The sequence below is a fragment of the Ixodes scapularis genome, unplaced genomic scaffold (genome assembly GCF_016920785.2).
Source record: "Ixodes scapularis isolate PalLabHiFi unplaced genomic scaffold, ASM1692078v2 PGA_scaffold6__148_contigs__length_123643588, whole genome shotgun sequence".
Lineage (NCBI taxonomy): Eukaryota > Metazoa > Arthropoda > Arachnida > Ixodida > Ixodidae > Ixodes > Ixodes scapularis.
In genome coordinates this window covers 82,669,758-82,685,261 of record NW_024609881.1, presented here as the reverse complement: position 1 = coordinate 82,685,261, position 15,504 = coordinate 82,669,758, and the positions used below count along the sequence as shown (strand labels likewise).

General features: G+C 44.6%; 1 protein-coding gene across 1 annotated transcript in view; it reads left to right on the top strand.

Annotated features, from left to right (window-relative positions):
• The window catches only part of LOC115331685 (hydroxyacid oxidase 1), a 71,253-nt gene that overhangs the window by 26,391 nt on the left and 29,358 nt on the right, over positions 1-15,504 (top strand). The window contains exons 3-4 of the mRNA XM_029993848.4: positions 2,110-2,365; positions 7,986-8,146. Coding sequence (XP_029849708.4) covers positions 2,110-2,365; positions 7,986-8,146 — 417 coding nt within the window. The remainder of the gene's footprint in view (positions 1-2,109; positions 2,366-7,985; positions 8,147-15,504) is intronic.

Sequence of the window (15,504 nt, the reverse complement as noted above, 5' to 3'; positions counted from 1 at the left end):
AGCCTTGACTGTGGAGTTCCCGCTATCGTAGCGGGTTGCGGAGGGCCTTGCGGGACGGCGAAAACGATGTACGAAAACTCCCTATTATGGGTATGGCCTCCGCTATATGTACCGTAGCGGAGCCGTGTTTTCATGTTTTAGAGGACGTTTGCAACCCGTTGCAGAATATAGCGTTACGAGAGCTACCGCAATGCAACTATTTTGGACACTAAAGCTAAAATAAAAGGTTGTACAGCAATTGTTAGTAATATTCTATTCATGTCGCTATCTAAATAGAACGTTAATAGTAAGCTTATGTTCATCCTTGCTTCTTTTAAAAGTAAGTCCAGTACATTTGCGACGAGCAGACTTGAGATCCACGTTGTTGACGCCGGGTGAACTTGGTCGTGTGCTACAGCCGGCCAGCGCTCGTTTCGCGACACGAGAGAAACCGCGCGATAAGGGACTAAGTGGGCCGCATAAAAGAAAACAAAAGTGCGACGGAATTATTTGTTCACTTTACCTTCTTTTTTTTTTTTGTTGCGAGTGCGTTATTTGATATGTAGCACACAGTAGCAGGAGATGCCGCACAAACTAAAAAAGCGGCGGTGAACCGTCCGCTTGGTTGGATCATCCGTTCCTTCAAGACCGCAGATCCGGCCTCCCTCCCCCCCTTCGCCCCGCAACCAGAATGGAATGTCTGTACTACCCTTTCTTCCAAGTGGACTCTTCCCGAATGAATTGTTGACCTTGTCTCCCGGATTTGTTGCTTCGCTCCTTCGCCGAATCGTCATTTCAGCGTCCTTTCTTGTGCGGAGATCAGGTTTTTTTTTTTTTTAAAAAAAATATATCGCGTGTTCCCGCAAGCCGGTCGTGGTCCCGATGTTGACGGACTACGACGTGTGTCAGACGGCAGTCGCTCGCCGCATCGCAGTTCTCGTTCCTATCGACTGGATATGCTGTTCTGTTTTACACAGAACTGAAATAAACGCTGCACGGATCACCTTTCGCTGTATATGGTACGTACGCTTTATTTCAAGTGTATATGTTTTTCGCGGAGGTGACGGGGCTAGGAACGTATAGACGTGTCGACTCGAATAGAGCAGCGATCTTAGCAACAACGTGATTAAAGAAAAAAATGTTCCACGCTTATGACGATTATTTCTTGTGCGCCCTACTTGTTACTGAAGTTAAAGCCAATAGGCAGGCGAGCTGGTTAAGGATAGATAGTTTCGAGCCTGTTCGTCCTTTTTTTGTTCCCTCGCTCCACGTTCACTATGTCCACTTGTAATGTAGCAAGTAACGCGACGAAAGCGGTCGTACTTGCCATGCCAGTGATAAGTCGTCACCTGTACTTATCGCAGCTGTAAGGTTTCATTCACAATGAATAAGCGCGATCTCGAAGCGGGCACATACGGCGTGATTCTTGCGAGACGCGCGCCGCGCTACGCGCCTCGCTTTTTGGTTTGTTAAACTAGTGTACCTCCGCTAGCCCCCGCAGCTCTGCTTTTTCTCTCCTAGCACCGCGCATGGGCAGTAGTGGGATTGATCTAGGTGACGGTAACCAATCCCTCAAGTTGCCGTCACCGCCATTGAACATGTTCGCGGCGGCAGCGGCGGTTCGAACCGCCGCTGCCGCCGCGATCATGGGGGAGGAAATTTTCGTCCCTTTTTCAAGCGCCACCAGGTTGCGCTGCATCTAAATCGGTGAAATGGAGGAACGGGTGCGATTTCCTCCCTTCCGTAGGGGACAGGGAGGAAAATCACTTTTTCCTCCATTTCTCCTCCCTTTTTTTTTAGAGTGTATAACTCACCTGCACTGACCACATCATGGCGGTGTATCTTTCGCGGCTTTTATGAAACAAATCTGTAAGACCACTAAAAAAAACATCCCGCGTATATAATTTCTTAAATACATGAACTGGGTATTAAAACAAATTAAGTGGGTGATTTTTTTTTCTCTTGATATACATATTTTCCGCCTGAACGACGGACAGGTACTTGTGTCTGTCATTGATAAGGACACAATATCCGTGGACGGTTCTTGCATGCGAACGCCTCATTCCAGCATGTGATCAATTACCTTTTTTGAGTAGCTTCTAAAAGAGTCGGCGTTTCTTGTCCTTGTAGCTGCCCATGCTGAGGGGACCCTGATGATACTGAGCTCATACAGCAGCACTTCCATGGAGGCCGTGCGAAAGGAGGTGCCAGAAGGACTTCGCTGGTTCCAGTTGCAGATTGCCATTGACCGCGACCTCACAAAGTGTCTGGTAAAACGCGCCGAAAGGGCCGGCTACAGGGCGCTCGTTCTGACCGTGGACGAGCCTGTTTTTGGACGGAAAATCACGAGAGTTAAGAAGCGGTACAGTCATCCAAATGGAGTGAAGTACGTTCAATCGTATACAACTTATTCAGTCGTCACACATCTTTGTCTCGCGTTTTTTATTCACGCGTACGGAACCATTTCCTAAAGGACAACCACGTTCATCCCCTACTTTTTTGGACATCAACGTCTCGACCAAGGCACTAACATTATAATTCAATCTGAACAAAGACAAAGATCGCAATATTCTGCGGAAATATTTTATATGACAGTCATAAAATATCAATATTCAATAATTAACTTTTTGGACGCGTAAAATTTTTATTCCGCGGCTCTACAATTATTGTATTGAATCCTATTGGGCACTTTCAGGAGATTGTCAATTTCCGCTTTTCGTTTGACAAAGAATCGCGATGTTCCCAAGGTCTGGAATTGCCAGGGTCTCACAAACTCAAATCAATTAGAATTTTTTTATATTTCCTCGGACACTTTATTACACGGAATGTCCAAGAGAGTTGACCATGAGTCAAAGGAAGCTCTGCGGAGAGCAAGTCATCTGCTTCTTGGGCAGGATTTGCAGTTACGTCACAACTCTGATTGACTTTGATCGAAAGGATAGCGGGAGGGCCTCAATCTTTCATACCTTGAAGTCTATCCACTATTTTTATTTTTCACTCAGCCAATGAGAGTTCGGTGTTCTGACGTCATCACAACCCTTCCTGCAAGAAGCAGACGAATTTTCGCCCCGTATACTCCGTTTCACTTTAACTCCAAGCGCAGCCGACGGTATATGCCATTCCATGAAGGCGCTCATGTAACGCCAAATATGCACTGTCACGTCGCCCTTCGCCATTGTGCGTTTGGTATCACCAACCAAACCCATCACGCACAGTGAATTCACAGCTGGATGGATGGATGGATGTTAATGGCTGTACCTTTTGTAACGGGCGGTAGCTTGCGCCACCTAACCTAAATCCTGTACTTTTTTTTTAGCGTGATTGGCTTAGTTGGTAAGCAAACCAAGCAAGCCAACGAGCGCCGTCACACTACACTTTCGAAGCTGCTTTATTGGCTCTATCGTATTGTATGCGGAGCGCAAGTTTGTCTGCTTTTTTTTGCAAGGGATGTGGTGACGTCAGAACGCCGAAATCTGGTTGGCTCTGATTGAAGGATAGCGGGTAGACCTCAAAGCAAGCCATTTGAGTCCTAGCCACCATCTTTCAGTCAGAGACAACCAGAGCTCGGCATCTTTCTGACACCATCACAACCCCTGCTAAAGAAGTAGACGAACATGCGCACCGAATACGTCGGCCGTGGTCGGACCCGGTATGAAACGGAGTATGTGCGGTTGCTCCTCCCCTAAACATTCTGCAGCTTCTGTCGACGGATGAAGAGACGGGTTGGAAGATAATACACGAAGTTTGGGGAAAGCATTGATCATCGAAGTCAGTTCGTTGTGAGTCGGAACGTTTGGCACGTAAATGACGCGCAAGTTTAGTTCTAAAGCATAATTTAGTTCCAGCCATAGCGCAACCTAGATGGGGCGACGTTGAATGACAAAAAGACATTTATTAATAATAAAGGTTGCAGGACGTAAGCCAGACTATGCGGAATGCTATGCCGGAGTCCTCATCGCACGTCATGCAAGGATAAATGTACGATTTTATACGGGCACAATGCAGATGTAAGTGTTGAATTAAGCGTTCGAGGATATTGACCAAGGGTATCCCAGTCTACTGCAGCGCGGACTTCAGCTTCACTTGCTACGCCCAGCATAAGCGCTATGAACGTATACAGTTTACACACGAGCGTCAGGTGGGTGAGCACTGTGCTCACGCAGTATACAAAGTTGCACAGTCTTTGGGCTAAAATGCTGTTTTTTTCTAAGAATTTAGGGCCTCAAAAAGGCTTAACAAGCCAGTGTAGACCCAAACGTGGTCAGTTTTAGTCAGAAACTGGGCACCGTGGCCCTAATTCGCGAAACAAGTTCCAAAGTTAGGGCTCACTGCTGGTAGTCATCTCGACATTATTGCTTCTAAATCGCCAAACAAGTGGCAGAGTTGGACTTCCCCTCTGGTTGTTGATTTTTTTATGTAACAGCTTTAGGTCTAAGTTTAAAAAATAAGTGCCAGGTGTAGATTTTACGGTTGACTTTTCTGCTTATAAAAACAGTGTGTCACAAAAAAAAAAAATGTACGCCAAAATAACTCGCAAAAAAAAATTTTTTTTTGATGGATCTTGTAGCAATTTTTTTCGAAAATGACTTTAACTGGTCACACTGTTGTACTAAAATTTCAAGTCGGAATTCCGAGTACAAATAAAATAAGAAAATAAAAACAGACTTTTTCAAAGGCGGCTCTCGGGGAGGCACCGAACGATGGTTGTTCCCTTGCCGTATCCAGAGATGGCGCTTCAGATTCACTGGACCTATACTGAAAAGTAGCACCATCATTTGAAGAAAGCCGCCTGCTATCTTGGCCCGATCCAGGCGGCACTAGAGTCGATGCGCGAGTGTAAAAAAGCAAAACATGAGGATAGAAGGTGTACGCGTCAGAGGAAGAGGGAGAAGGAATGCCTATGCTGTCGGAGTGCAGTGCTTGCTATGAGCTCATGTCGCCACTCAAATAACGCTGTCTGTGCAACGTCGTGGCTTTCATCGTCTTTTTTTGAGCCCATCTTTCGAGGCTCTGACTCCAGTATAGGAAGGCCGTCTGCTATCTTGGCCCGATCCAGGCGGCACTACAGTCGATGCGCGGGTGTAAAAAAGCAAAACATAAAGATAAAACGTGTGCGCGTCAGAGGAGGAGGGAGAAGACTTTAACTGGACGTAAAGCCCCTACGCGCCGAGCGAAAAAGCGCGCTTTTATCCGAGTTTCTGCTTCCGCGCTGGATATTTGCCAAAATAAAGTTGTTTGGGTCTTCACTTAAGTTTCCCAACGCACAAAGTGTCACGCCATAAATATGAATAAATAAAACCGCAAAAATGCTACCCCAGAAATGACGTACCTTCGTCCGCGACGGTTCTTGTTTCGTGCATCGTCTGCTTTCGCAGTTTGACGTTCGAAAGAGACACGAGAGGCAGCCAGGAGTGCGCCCGAAAAAGCAGCGATTCGGTGGCTTTGAGAAGAGCCGTTGAAATGGGGTCTTCGGTCGAAATGCCTCATTCGCACACACATACACTCTCAAGAAGAAAAACAAACAGCTAGACTCCCAGCTCAACGTGCCCGTCGCGAAATTCGAAACATCTTTCCAGCCTCTTCTCGTAGTCCTGGAAGACCGCCTCCCGTATTTCACCACCGTCTAGTCTCAAATGAGTTGATGTATGGTTGATGATATGTTCTTTCAGCTCTGGGATGGTCCTTGATCACCGGGAGCACACTTGGGCCTTTACGTAGCTCCAGACAATGAAGAAAAAAACCTCAAGGGGTAAGGTCTGGAGACCGAGGAGGCCAAGCTTACCGAGGAGGCCAAGTTCAGCGGTGTCGGCGGTACAGTTCACGCCGACCACTGAACCGCACTTTCACTGTTGCAGATCTTCTATCGCCTGGGCCGATCAGCACCGCACCGCAAACCTAGATGAATATAGTGCTGCGTAAAGAGCGGACACTTCCATAGGCCCCAGCGGCTCAATTCAGTGTTAGCGAGCGCACCCAGCGGCCAGTATAATCCCTAGTTGAGTGTTGAATGGATGGATACACGCAGTTACCGCTGGTCAGATGAATGAATGGATTCAAGGCGAATTCTGGCGGTATATTTGTATCGGGCAGTAGCATGCGCCCTCTAGTTTAACGAATAAGTGTTATTGAAACTAGCATGTTTTTTTTTGTTTGAAATAGAGTTGTTTTTAAGAGTATACCTTAATAATGCAGAAGAAAAGTCACCCAGCGCTACATATAATTCAAACTGACCGCACACAGAAAATAATATTTTCACATTTGTGCTAACTCTATTTAAGGGACGACATGGGACGACACCAGGGAATGACACTCAAAAGTCGTCTTTCACATCAACTTTGAAAACAATCAGTGATGTATGTTATTCATACATTACAAACATAAGAATACACATGCAAAATGTATGAATATCGCGTGAACAGTGCAACCTGGAAAAATGTACTGTATTACAGCGAGACGTACAGCGACAAATGCAATATAATGGAGGGGATTAAAAAAAATACCGTCCAAGTTCCATGAAAAGTGTTTGCACCTATGCCCATGTGACTAATACAGCAACAGTAGAAGAACAATCTGGCCCAGTGGCTTCTAAATTCAGTGACCGATTAGCCATTGCACCGTTTACTGTTGAACTGTTCGGGGGGGGGGGGGGGGGGGGGCAGAGACTCTGTCAGGCTTCACGCCTTTTTCTCTACCCCCTGGGCGGAAGAACCCGCCAAACAAATAAAGAAAAAGAAAAAAAAAAGTCCGTCAACAAAGAAACTACAGTCACAACACTTGTTACGTATACCGTAAACCATGACCGCAACGGAAGAATGACTAGAAACCCGCACGAGACAAAAAGGCGCGGAACCAACTCAACCCTCGCAACGAGGCAAGAGACACAGACCAAGCAGCCGAAGTATCCGCCCTCCATCGAGTTCACGACTCCGAAGCCAACCGTCGCGTCGCAGCCATAACCACAGCCGTTGATGTCGTTTCTGAAAGTTTTCAAAGTTCGTAATAATTTTTGAAGTTTAAGGCCCGTTCACACTCTTACGACCTCTTAAACCTGGGTTCCTTAAAACTTCTTAAACCAGAAAACACACTGGCGCCATCTATTGGGAAGCAGTGTAAACTCGGCGGTCCGGCATATTTCTTTTTATTTCTCGCACATTATCCTTTCTTTCTTGGCTCGAAAAACTTTTGTCAATGTTATAAACGAGCCTTTCTATGGGTATTACGCACATTTGACCTCGGAAATCCCGCCAAACCTTCGCTCTTGTGAAATGCAGTTCCAGGGTCACCGCATAGATGGCGCCACAACGCCAGTGTGTTCCCTCATTCCAAAAACATTTTAAGAAGTTTTAAGAGATCTCGTCTCTCTCAGTCGTACTCGGTCGCAAGAGTGTGAACGGACCTTTACTCTATAAAAAAGTTATTTATTAATATTGTATATCTGACAAATGTTCGGAACAAGTAGCACTGTTGCGCCTACTAACGGCCAGTAGAGTCCCTAGCTCCTGAGGCGCGGAACGGCTTGAGTGGCCAGTCTTTACGTAGTACTTTATTTCTCTATGCCGAAAAGTAGCTCCCCGAAAATTGTTTTCCCAACAATGTCATTCGGGAAAATCGTCGAGAAAGCCTGCAACTTCTTGCGCGCGGACGAGTAGAACTCATGGGGCGGCCATATATTTATCCGCATTATAATGATGATCGCGCGACGGTGGCGCCCCCTCTAGGCCAATAGTGTACATTGTGTTTTAGAGGTGTGGCTCACGCTTTGACCATGTCTGGCAAGTCCATACTGAAAGTATATGCATAATATACTACTAGCATCAGAAGCATAATCTTTAAGTATGTTTTGCCCGACGTGTTTCCTAAAAATACAAATTGAGTGTACTTTTAGTAGATTGCTTTTTATCAAGGAATTTAGAGTCTTGAATATTAGAAGAAAAAAAAACTCGTCGACGAACTTCAAAATCATTTATGGCGTGCGCAAAATCATTTATGGCGTGCTTTATGCGCAGATACGCTAACTTGGAAGGAACGTCACATGACGAATACGCTGACGCGAAAGCTGCGATGTCTATGACGGACCCATTCGTCGACGCTTCTCAGAGTTGGGATGACGTCACCTGGTTGAAGAGCATCACCCATTTGCCCGTGGTCGCCAAAGGAATCACCACCGGTGAGCATTAGTTTATTGTCCGTACACAACTTGAGAAAATTTAAATAACCTTTCTAATAATCGCCTTGTGCGCGCTGCAATCTTGGTCGACTGGGCTGTGGAACCAACACCATCCTTTCTCTCCTCCATGACGTCACATTAAATGTCTGATAACGGGCAGGGCTACTGTTGATTTGCTACGTTCTCTAACATTTGTTACCATATTCGGGCGACCTCATTGGCGCGGCAAATGTTAGGCGGCGTCCGGACTCATCGGGTTGCGTTTAGTGTTGTGGAGAGGGAACAGTGCCAAAGCCTCGCATCTTATGAAACAAAAAGAAAAGCGCCTCAGGTTACTGAAGCATTTGAGAGTGCGGCAGTTCTAGGGGTGCCATTTAGTCAGTGTAGATGGCGCCACTAGGACAACTCGCAGGAGAGTGGTTCTCCCTTTGGCAGGATACTTGCTAAGAACGCGAGGAATCGCGTTACAGACAACAGACCTCGCGCCATCTAGTTGCGCCTGCACCAATTAGCCGAGTCGGCCATTGCTCGGGCACGCAGTCTGAACATGGATTGGACACGAGGGTTGCGTGAGATTTCGGTCGGGGCTCGGATCCAATAGCATGTTTTGTGCCCAACAAATGGCGACCACCAGTGTTGCTCGGTGGGGTTTCGAAAAGCGTCGATTCCTTTAATCGCCCTCTGCGCACTGCTATCTCTTTGCATGCATTGGCTGTGCAACGCTTTTTGAACAAGCGCGATGCCTCTTTTTATACGGAATAGCAGACGCCGCGCTTGCGTTTATAGCCCAGTGACTCGGCATTCTTCACCTCAGTGACAAGTACTAAAAGAAGTGGGTAGGGAAAGAACATTGTCAGGAGCTGTGTTGTTCAAAAATTAACGGCGCACCTGACTTATCAAGGATACAAACCAACACGCTGTCAGCAAAAAAAAAAATAATATATATATATATATATATATATATATATATATATATATATATATATATATATATATATATATATGTAGATTATTGCCTTCATTTTTTTCAATAAAGACAATGTATAAAACGCGACAAGACAAAAAGCTGTGAAAAACAACTTGACGACCCCCGAGCCACCTAAACCAGCAGTCGCGATGCAAGTACCAACAGATACTATACAAAACTAAAAGATGGCATGTGCAATACATAAATGAAAAAAAAAACCGAAAACAATTCACTTTATACAAGAGAAATAGCCTATTTATGCAATTTACGCAATAATAAAAGCATATACAGAAAGTTAGAACCTTACTGAAATAAACGCGAAAGAAAACTCCCACTCACAGAATTTAGCGCTTATCGCGGACAATTTGGTTTGAAATAAACATGGAAAAGAACCATTTCCCGCAAGATGCTCACCGATATATTGCTAAGTTCAATTTCCTGCCTACTAAGGAGGTGAAAAGTGATCGGCAAATTGTATTCCGTACTTTAATGACCGTAATTTGTCCTAAAAAAGTGTACTTCCCAAGGCTAGTTAACTCGTTTTGGATATCTATATATTTTATGCGTTAACTTTGCTAAGGTTCTAAGGTGATGTGGGGTAAACTTGTTTCTAGTTTATATCTTCCACATAGACGGTATTTATATGCCGTAAATCAAAAATTTGCATCATACCAAGCTCAATAGAAGGTCATCAATGGAATGTCTTTGTGACACATTAGAGATGCTTAATATATTTTTGTTTTGTAACATTAAGATTTTTAGAGAATGGTATAGGTAGTTGTGCCCCATATGAGTTGACCATAATTCAAATGCGAAAAAAACAATTAATTACATAATATTGACTTTGTTCTAAGTGGTAAGATGTGTGTATGACGATATAGAATACCAACAATACTAGATACTCTTGATATATTCAAAAACATATAAAAGAGCGCAAAAAAGACAAGGACAAGAAGTATACAGGAGAAGTACTTGTCCTGTATGCTTCTTGTCCTCGCTTTTTTGTGCTCTTTTATGTGTTTAACTAAGATGAACCAACCAGCCTAACAACGTACCCTACTAAACTTTGATATATTTTGATAAATATGGTCGTCCCAAGACATGTTTTCATGAAAAATAATGACCAATGTTTTAACGTGAGAACGATTTCAATTTGAGAACAATTTTTAAGAACAATACCCTTGGTAATATTGATATGTTTATTCTTCGGTCGCAACATAACTGCCTACCTTTGTCTTATCGGCGTTTATTTGAATGCATTATATGTTTACTCCATCTATAAAGCTTTTCTAGTGCTTCGTTCGCGTCATCAATACGCTAAGTCGAAGCGTCATCACTATAAAACTATAAGCCCGCATTATCATTCCAGATGAGCGGCAATTTATATGAGCATACTGTCCGCGGGGAGATAAATATGAACGTAGAAGTTATGAAACTTGGCCACGAAATCTATACATAATCTAACTCTTTTAGTAGCAAATTATGACCGAGATAATCGAACGCTTTAGTAAAGTCGACGAATAAACCGTGAGTTTTCTTTTTTCAAAATTTCTAAGTCTATGTTATTTTCGAGGATTGTTGTTTGCGAAACCAAACTGCGATCAGCTTTTCAAATCATGATTATCAGCAAATGTTGTCCTTCGAAGTAGTTGAACTGTTTCTAAACCCTAAAAAAACAAAACGTAGAAAAATGTCTGAACTGCAGTAGAGGCTTTATTACACGACGTTTCGGAAAAGGCCTTCCCTTCTTCAAGTGCACACTTGAAGAAGGGAAGTCTCTTCCAGAAACGTCGTGTAATAAAACCTCTACTGCTGTTCAAACATTTTTCTACGTTTACGACTTCCTTGGTGAAGATTTGTTTATTAATACAGTTACCCTTAAAAACAGAAAAAAAAAATTGAAACAGGTTTATAATTTCCCAGTTCGTTTGTATTTCGCTTCTTTTATAAAACTGTTAGCTTCGCTAGTTTCATTCGACAGGCGAACACGCCGTTTGTGAAACGAAGTTTGAATATGTGTTCTGAGGGAAGAAAAATAAGGTCAATTACGTATTTCGCTGGTCTGATCTGCAAGCCTTTGGAGACACAGGTTTTACTATTTTTTTAGTAAATTAAGGACACACACTAAATCTGAAGCAGTAACAGGCATAAGAAACATGGATTGATTATTTCGAGCATTGATACTTGCAAGCGTCTGACTCGGGCCGTTCTTTAACAAAACTTACAAAATATTCAATAAACGGATTTGACAATTCTTTGTCCCAACAGCTCTTGACCATTGTGGTTGACCTTTTCCACTTGTTTCGTGGCACACGACCGACCCAAGACAGAGTTCAGTGTTTTCCACAGAAACGGGTACTAAAATATACGAAAAAGAAAAGCCAGAAAAAGATATTTATTTAGCCATTCGTAATTCTTTGTTTAACTGGTTTCGATAACGATTGAAAGTCGTTTGTTGAAAGATTGATTTTGTTTTCCTAAATTGTTTATACAACGTATTTTTAGTACGAGTTCTTGTGACTAATTATTTTGTAATCCATGGTTTACGACTATTTCTATGAGTGCCTAATTTGGTGTGCGAAAAACGGCTTTCATATCATATCAAAGGAGCTATTCATACCAATGCAAGCATAATAACCACAGATAGGTTCCACTACCTTCGTTGCTGACTACTGGGAGATGCTGCTGCTGCGATTGCCGGGCTACCAACAACAGGAATCCGTTGTGCGGAAACAATCACCATCTTACAACAGCGGTTTGGAAACGAGAAGTGAATAAAGCGATAACTTCCGCATGCCCTCAGGAATCTACCTCACATTGCTTCGGCCAATGACATGAGAGGGCTGAGAAACCCGTTTGACACCACATAACTCAACGTTCGGTGTCTAAACTCATTGAATTTTCCCACTTCGAGTTTTTCAGCCATGCTCTGTGACATTTTTATCAGGGCGTTACCTTACGAGGTTCAGTTGGAGTATCAGAGGCAAGTCAACAACACCGCTGTCAGCAACACATCAGCTAAAGACTAAGGGGACGGATCGGCGTCTGAAACTTCAAGATCAGCGAAAACTCTGTCGGTGTCAGTGACCGAATTGAATGGAATGCTTCGCTTCCTGCGCGTGGATGTAGAAAGCCGAGAAAAAAGTAGCCTTGAGGTTGCTCGAAGCACGCACAAGACAGAGGTAAAGTCGTTTGCATCGGCATTAGCTCTTAATAACCCAACCAATGCTACACTTTCTCAGTGCTATTTCTAGCATTCAAAGGAACAAACAACGCCATCGTGCGGTCGCAGCAAACAGACAGATGAAAAAATGTAAGACTGTTATCATCGGATTTCAGATGTTTCCGATGCACATGAAAAGGTCACCGCACACGAGATTACCGGAAAACAACTGAGTAGTACAATTTGCAGAGGCAGACATGCAACCCCAATGTACGATCCCGCGTTTGCTAAGCAGATGAAGGAACGTTCACCCCTAGTTCACCCCAAGGTAACGATACGATTTGGGTCTGCATGCATCCAGCTCGGTCGCACGCTCAGAAACGAAGTTGATTAATGGTAATGTAGTGATTGCGCAGGCGAGCTGGTGGATGTTAACCATTTTGTTCTTAGCCCGAGACTGAGGCAGGAAAAGAGGAAAGTTTCGAAGTAGAAGAAAAATGAACAGTTGAGAACACGTCTCTAACACAGCTCTGTGTTAGAGACGTGTTCTGTGTTAGAGACGTGCTGTGTTAGAGACGTGTTCTCGACTGTTCATTTTTCTTCTACTTCGAAACTTTCCTCTTTTCCTGCCTCAGTCTCGGGCTAAGAACAAAATGGTTGATTAATGGAATAGATCTCCAGACGTTCAAGGCATTTGTACTGATCAACGATGGCAGCTGCTATGTCAAGGGAATAATCGACGGAGGAAGCCAGCGCACATTTATCAAAGGAGATGTATAGCACAACGCCTAGGACTTGGGGTTTTACGAACGATGTAGAGGGCCTTAAAGCGATGAACTGTCAGATGAAAGTGACCCCCAATCGCCCGCTGCCATGTTGCATATTTTTTACTAGACACGTGACTTTATAGCTTTACGTCTAGATTTTAACGCAGTACTGTCAGAAAACGATGTTTATTGATTCGATTAGTGAGCGGATTACATGATGCTACGCTGGCTACGCCATGGATGGATCTCCGCGTTTGTGGCTTTAGCTCGGCTTGCCTTTCTCGACAGTCCAGTGTCTTCTGTCTTTTGCTTGGCTTGGCTTCCTTGACATCCCCCTTTTTTTCTTTAGAGATCAGGCCTGACGACTGGTTTCATTATGCAACCTGATTTAGTAACGGTGGTTGAGTCTGCCGAGTTCTCTCGCTGGTAACTGGGGCACACTCGGCTGTCGGTCACAGGCTGTGGCGCATATGGCTCGATGCTGGCAGTATGAGTTTTTGCAGCGTAGTGTAGCTCAGCCTTAGTCGGACGAACAAAGGATGTATTGCGATGGTACTGTCCCTTTGGCTTCTCTACTATCACAGACCGAGGTTCTTCCGAAAGACGTACGACTGTTCCAGGAACCCATCTTCTGTTTTCTTCCCAAACTTTGACTTTATCGCCTGGGGCCATGGCAGGGGCTCGTTTGGAGTGCTGGTCAGCGTAAGTCTTCTGCTGGTTGCGCTCGTGACGCAGCTTGTCCGGCACGCTTTGGATTATTTCGGGCTTTAGTAGCTTGTTGTGTGTGGGAACTGGAGTTCTTGTCCTTCTGCTGTACAGTCTCTGTGCAGGTGAAACCAGTTCTTCACTCCTTGGCGTGTTTCTGAAACTGAGGAGGGCCATTTGTATGTCGCTTCCATCCAGAGAGCATTTTCGGAGAATCCCTTCTGCAGTCTGAACGGCTCGTCCAGCAAGACCATTTGACTGCGTATACCTCGGACTTGAAGTCACGTGTTGGAAGCTTCAGTCTCTGCTAAAGTTCTTGAATTCTTGTGCTGCGTAGCAGGGACCGTTGTCTGTTTCAATCACTTTGGGGACGCCATGAGTTTCTAGCCACTCTTTCATGACGTTTACAACTTCGTTTCACGATTCTCCTGAGAGCTTCTTGAAGTCTAACTATCCAGAGTAGCTGTCGACAATGACAACGTAGGATCTTCCTTCGAAGCTGAATAGATCCGATGCTGCTCTTTCTTACGAGAGGTCTGGTACTTCTTTGAGATGAAGTGGCTCTCGCTGGTTTCTTGTCAGTTGCTTGGCATGTGGCACATCTTTCCACGTAGAATTTGATATCTGTCATTAGCCCTGGCCAGTATACAGTCTCGCGGGCTCTCTTTAGACAGCTGTTTATGCCAAGGTGTCCCGCGTGGATCTGGACGAGTAGTCTGTTTCTCCAATTCTTCGGAATGACTATCCGATCGCTTCTGAACAACAGGTCTTCATACACAGCGAGTTCATTCCTAAATGACCAATACGGCTTCATTGGGTCACTGAGCCCTCTTGTCGTGCTTGGCCATCCTTCTTTCATGGCTTGGATTACTTCTTGGATTTCTTTGTCTTGGGCAATGTCCCTCTTTAGTTCTTCCATTGTTTCAGGTGACATGGGTACAATTGTCATCACTTGTATGTCATCTGTATATGCACCTGCTGACTCGTTCTTGACGCAGTCTCTGCTCAGTCGATCTGCGATCACGAGTTCTGTTCCTTTCTTGGAGACGATTGTTGGTGCGTGCTGCTGTACGTCAAAGAGAAGAGAGAAGTCTTTGTGGTCGAGGAGGGGCTTTGCTCAGCGGCTTCTTTGGGATACTCTCGATCGGCTTGTGGCCAGTCTCTATGGTTAGAGGTCTTCCATAGATATACTGGTGAAATTTGCGGCAGCCGTAGCGGATCGCTAGTGCCTCCTTCTCGATCTGAGGGTAGTTCTGTTTTGCTTCCGTCATTGCTGCTGAGGCGTAGGCAACTGGCTTTCCTTCTTGCAGGAGAACAGCTCATAGGGCTTTTGAGCTTGCGTCCACTGAAAGGGTCATAGCACCATTAGTTAACGTTGTAGTATGCGAGTGCTGGTGCACTCTTCAGCGCTTGCTTGATTTCGGTCAGCGCTTTGCTCCGTTCCTCTGTCCACAGGTACTCAGTGTCCTTGGTGATGAGCTTTCTCAGTGGTGCAGTCTTGTCCGCAAGGTTGGGCACGAACTTCTGGAGGTACTGGATCATCTCTAGCAGTCTCTGTAGTTCGGTCTTGTTCTTTGGTTCATTTAACTGGTCGATTTCGGCTACCTTTTCTTGGTCGATCTTGAGTTCTTCTGCAGTGATTTCGTGATTAAGAAACTTGACTGCAGGTTTGTCAAAGACACACTTGTCTTTGTTGAGTTTAGTGCCAGCTTCTTTCAGAGCACCCATGACCTTCATTGTAGTTTCTTGCAGCTGT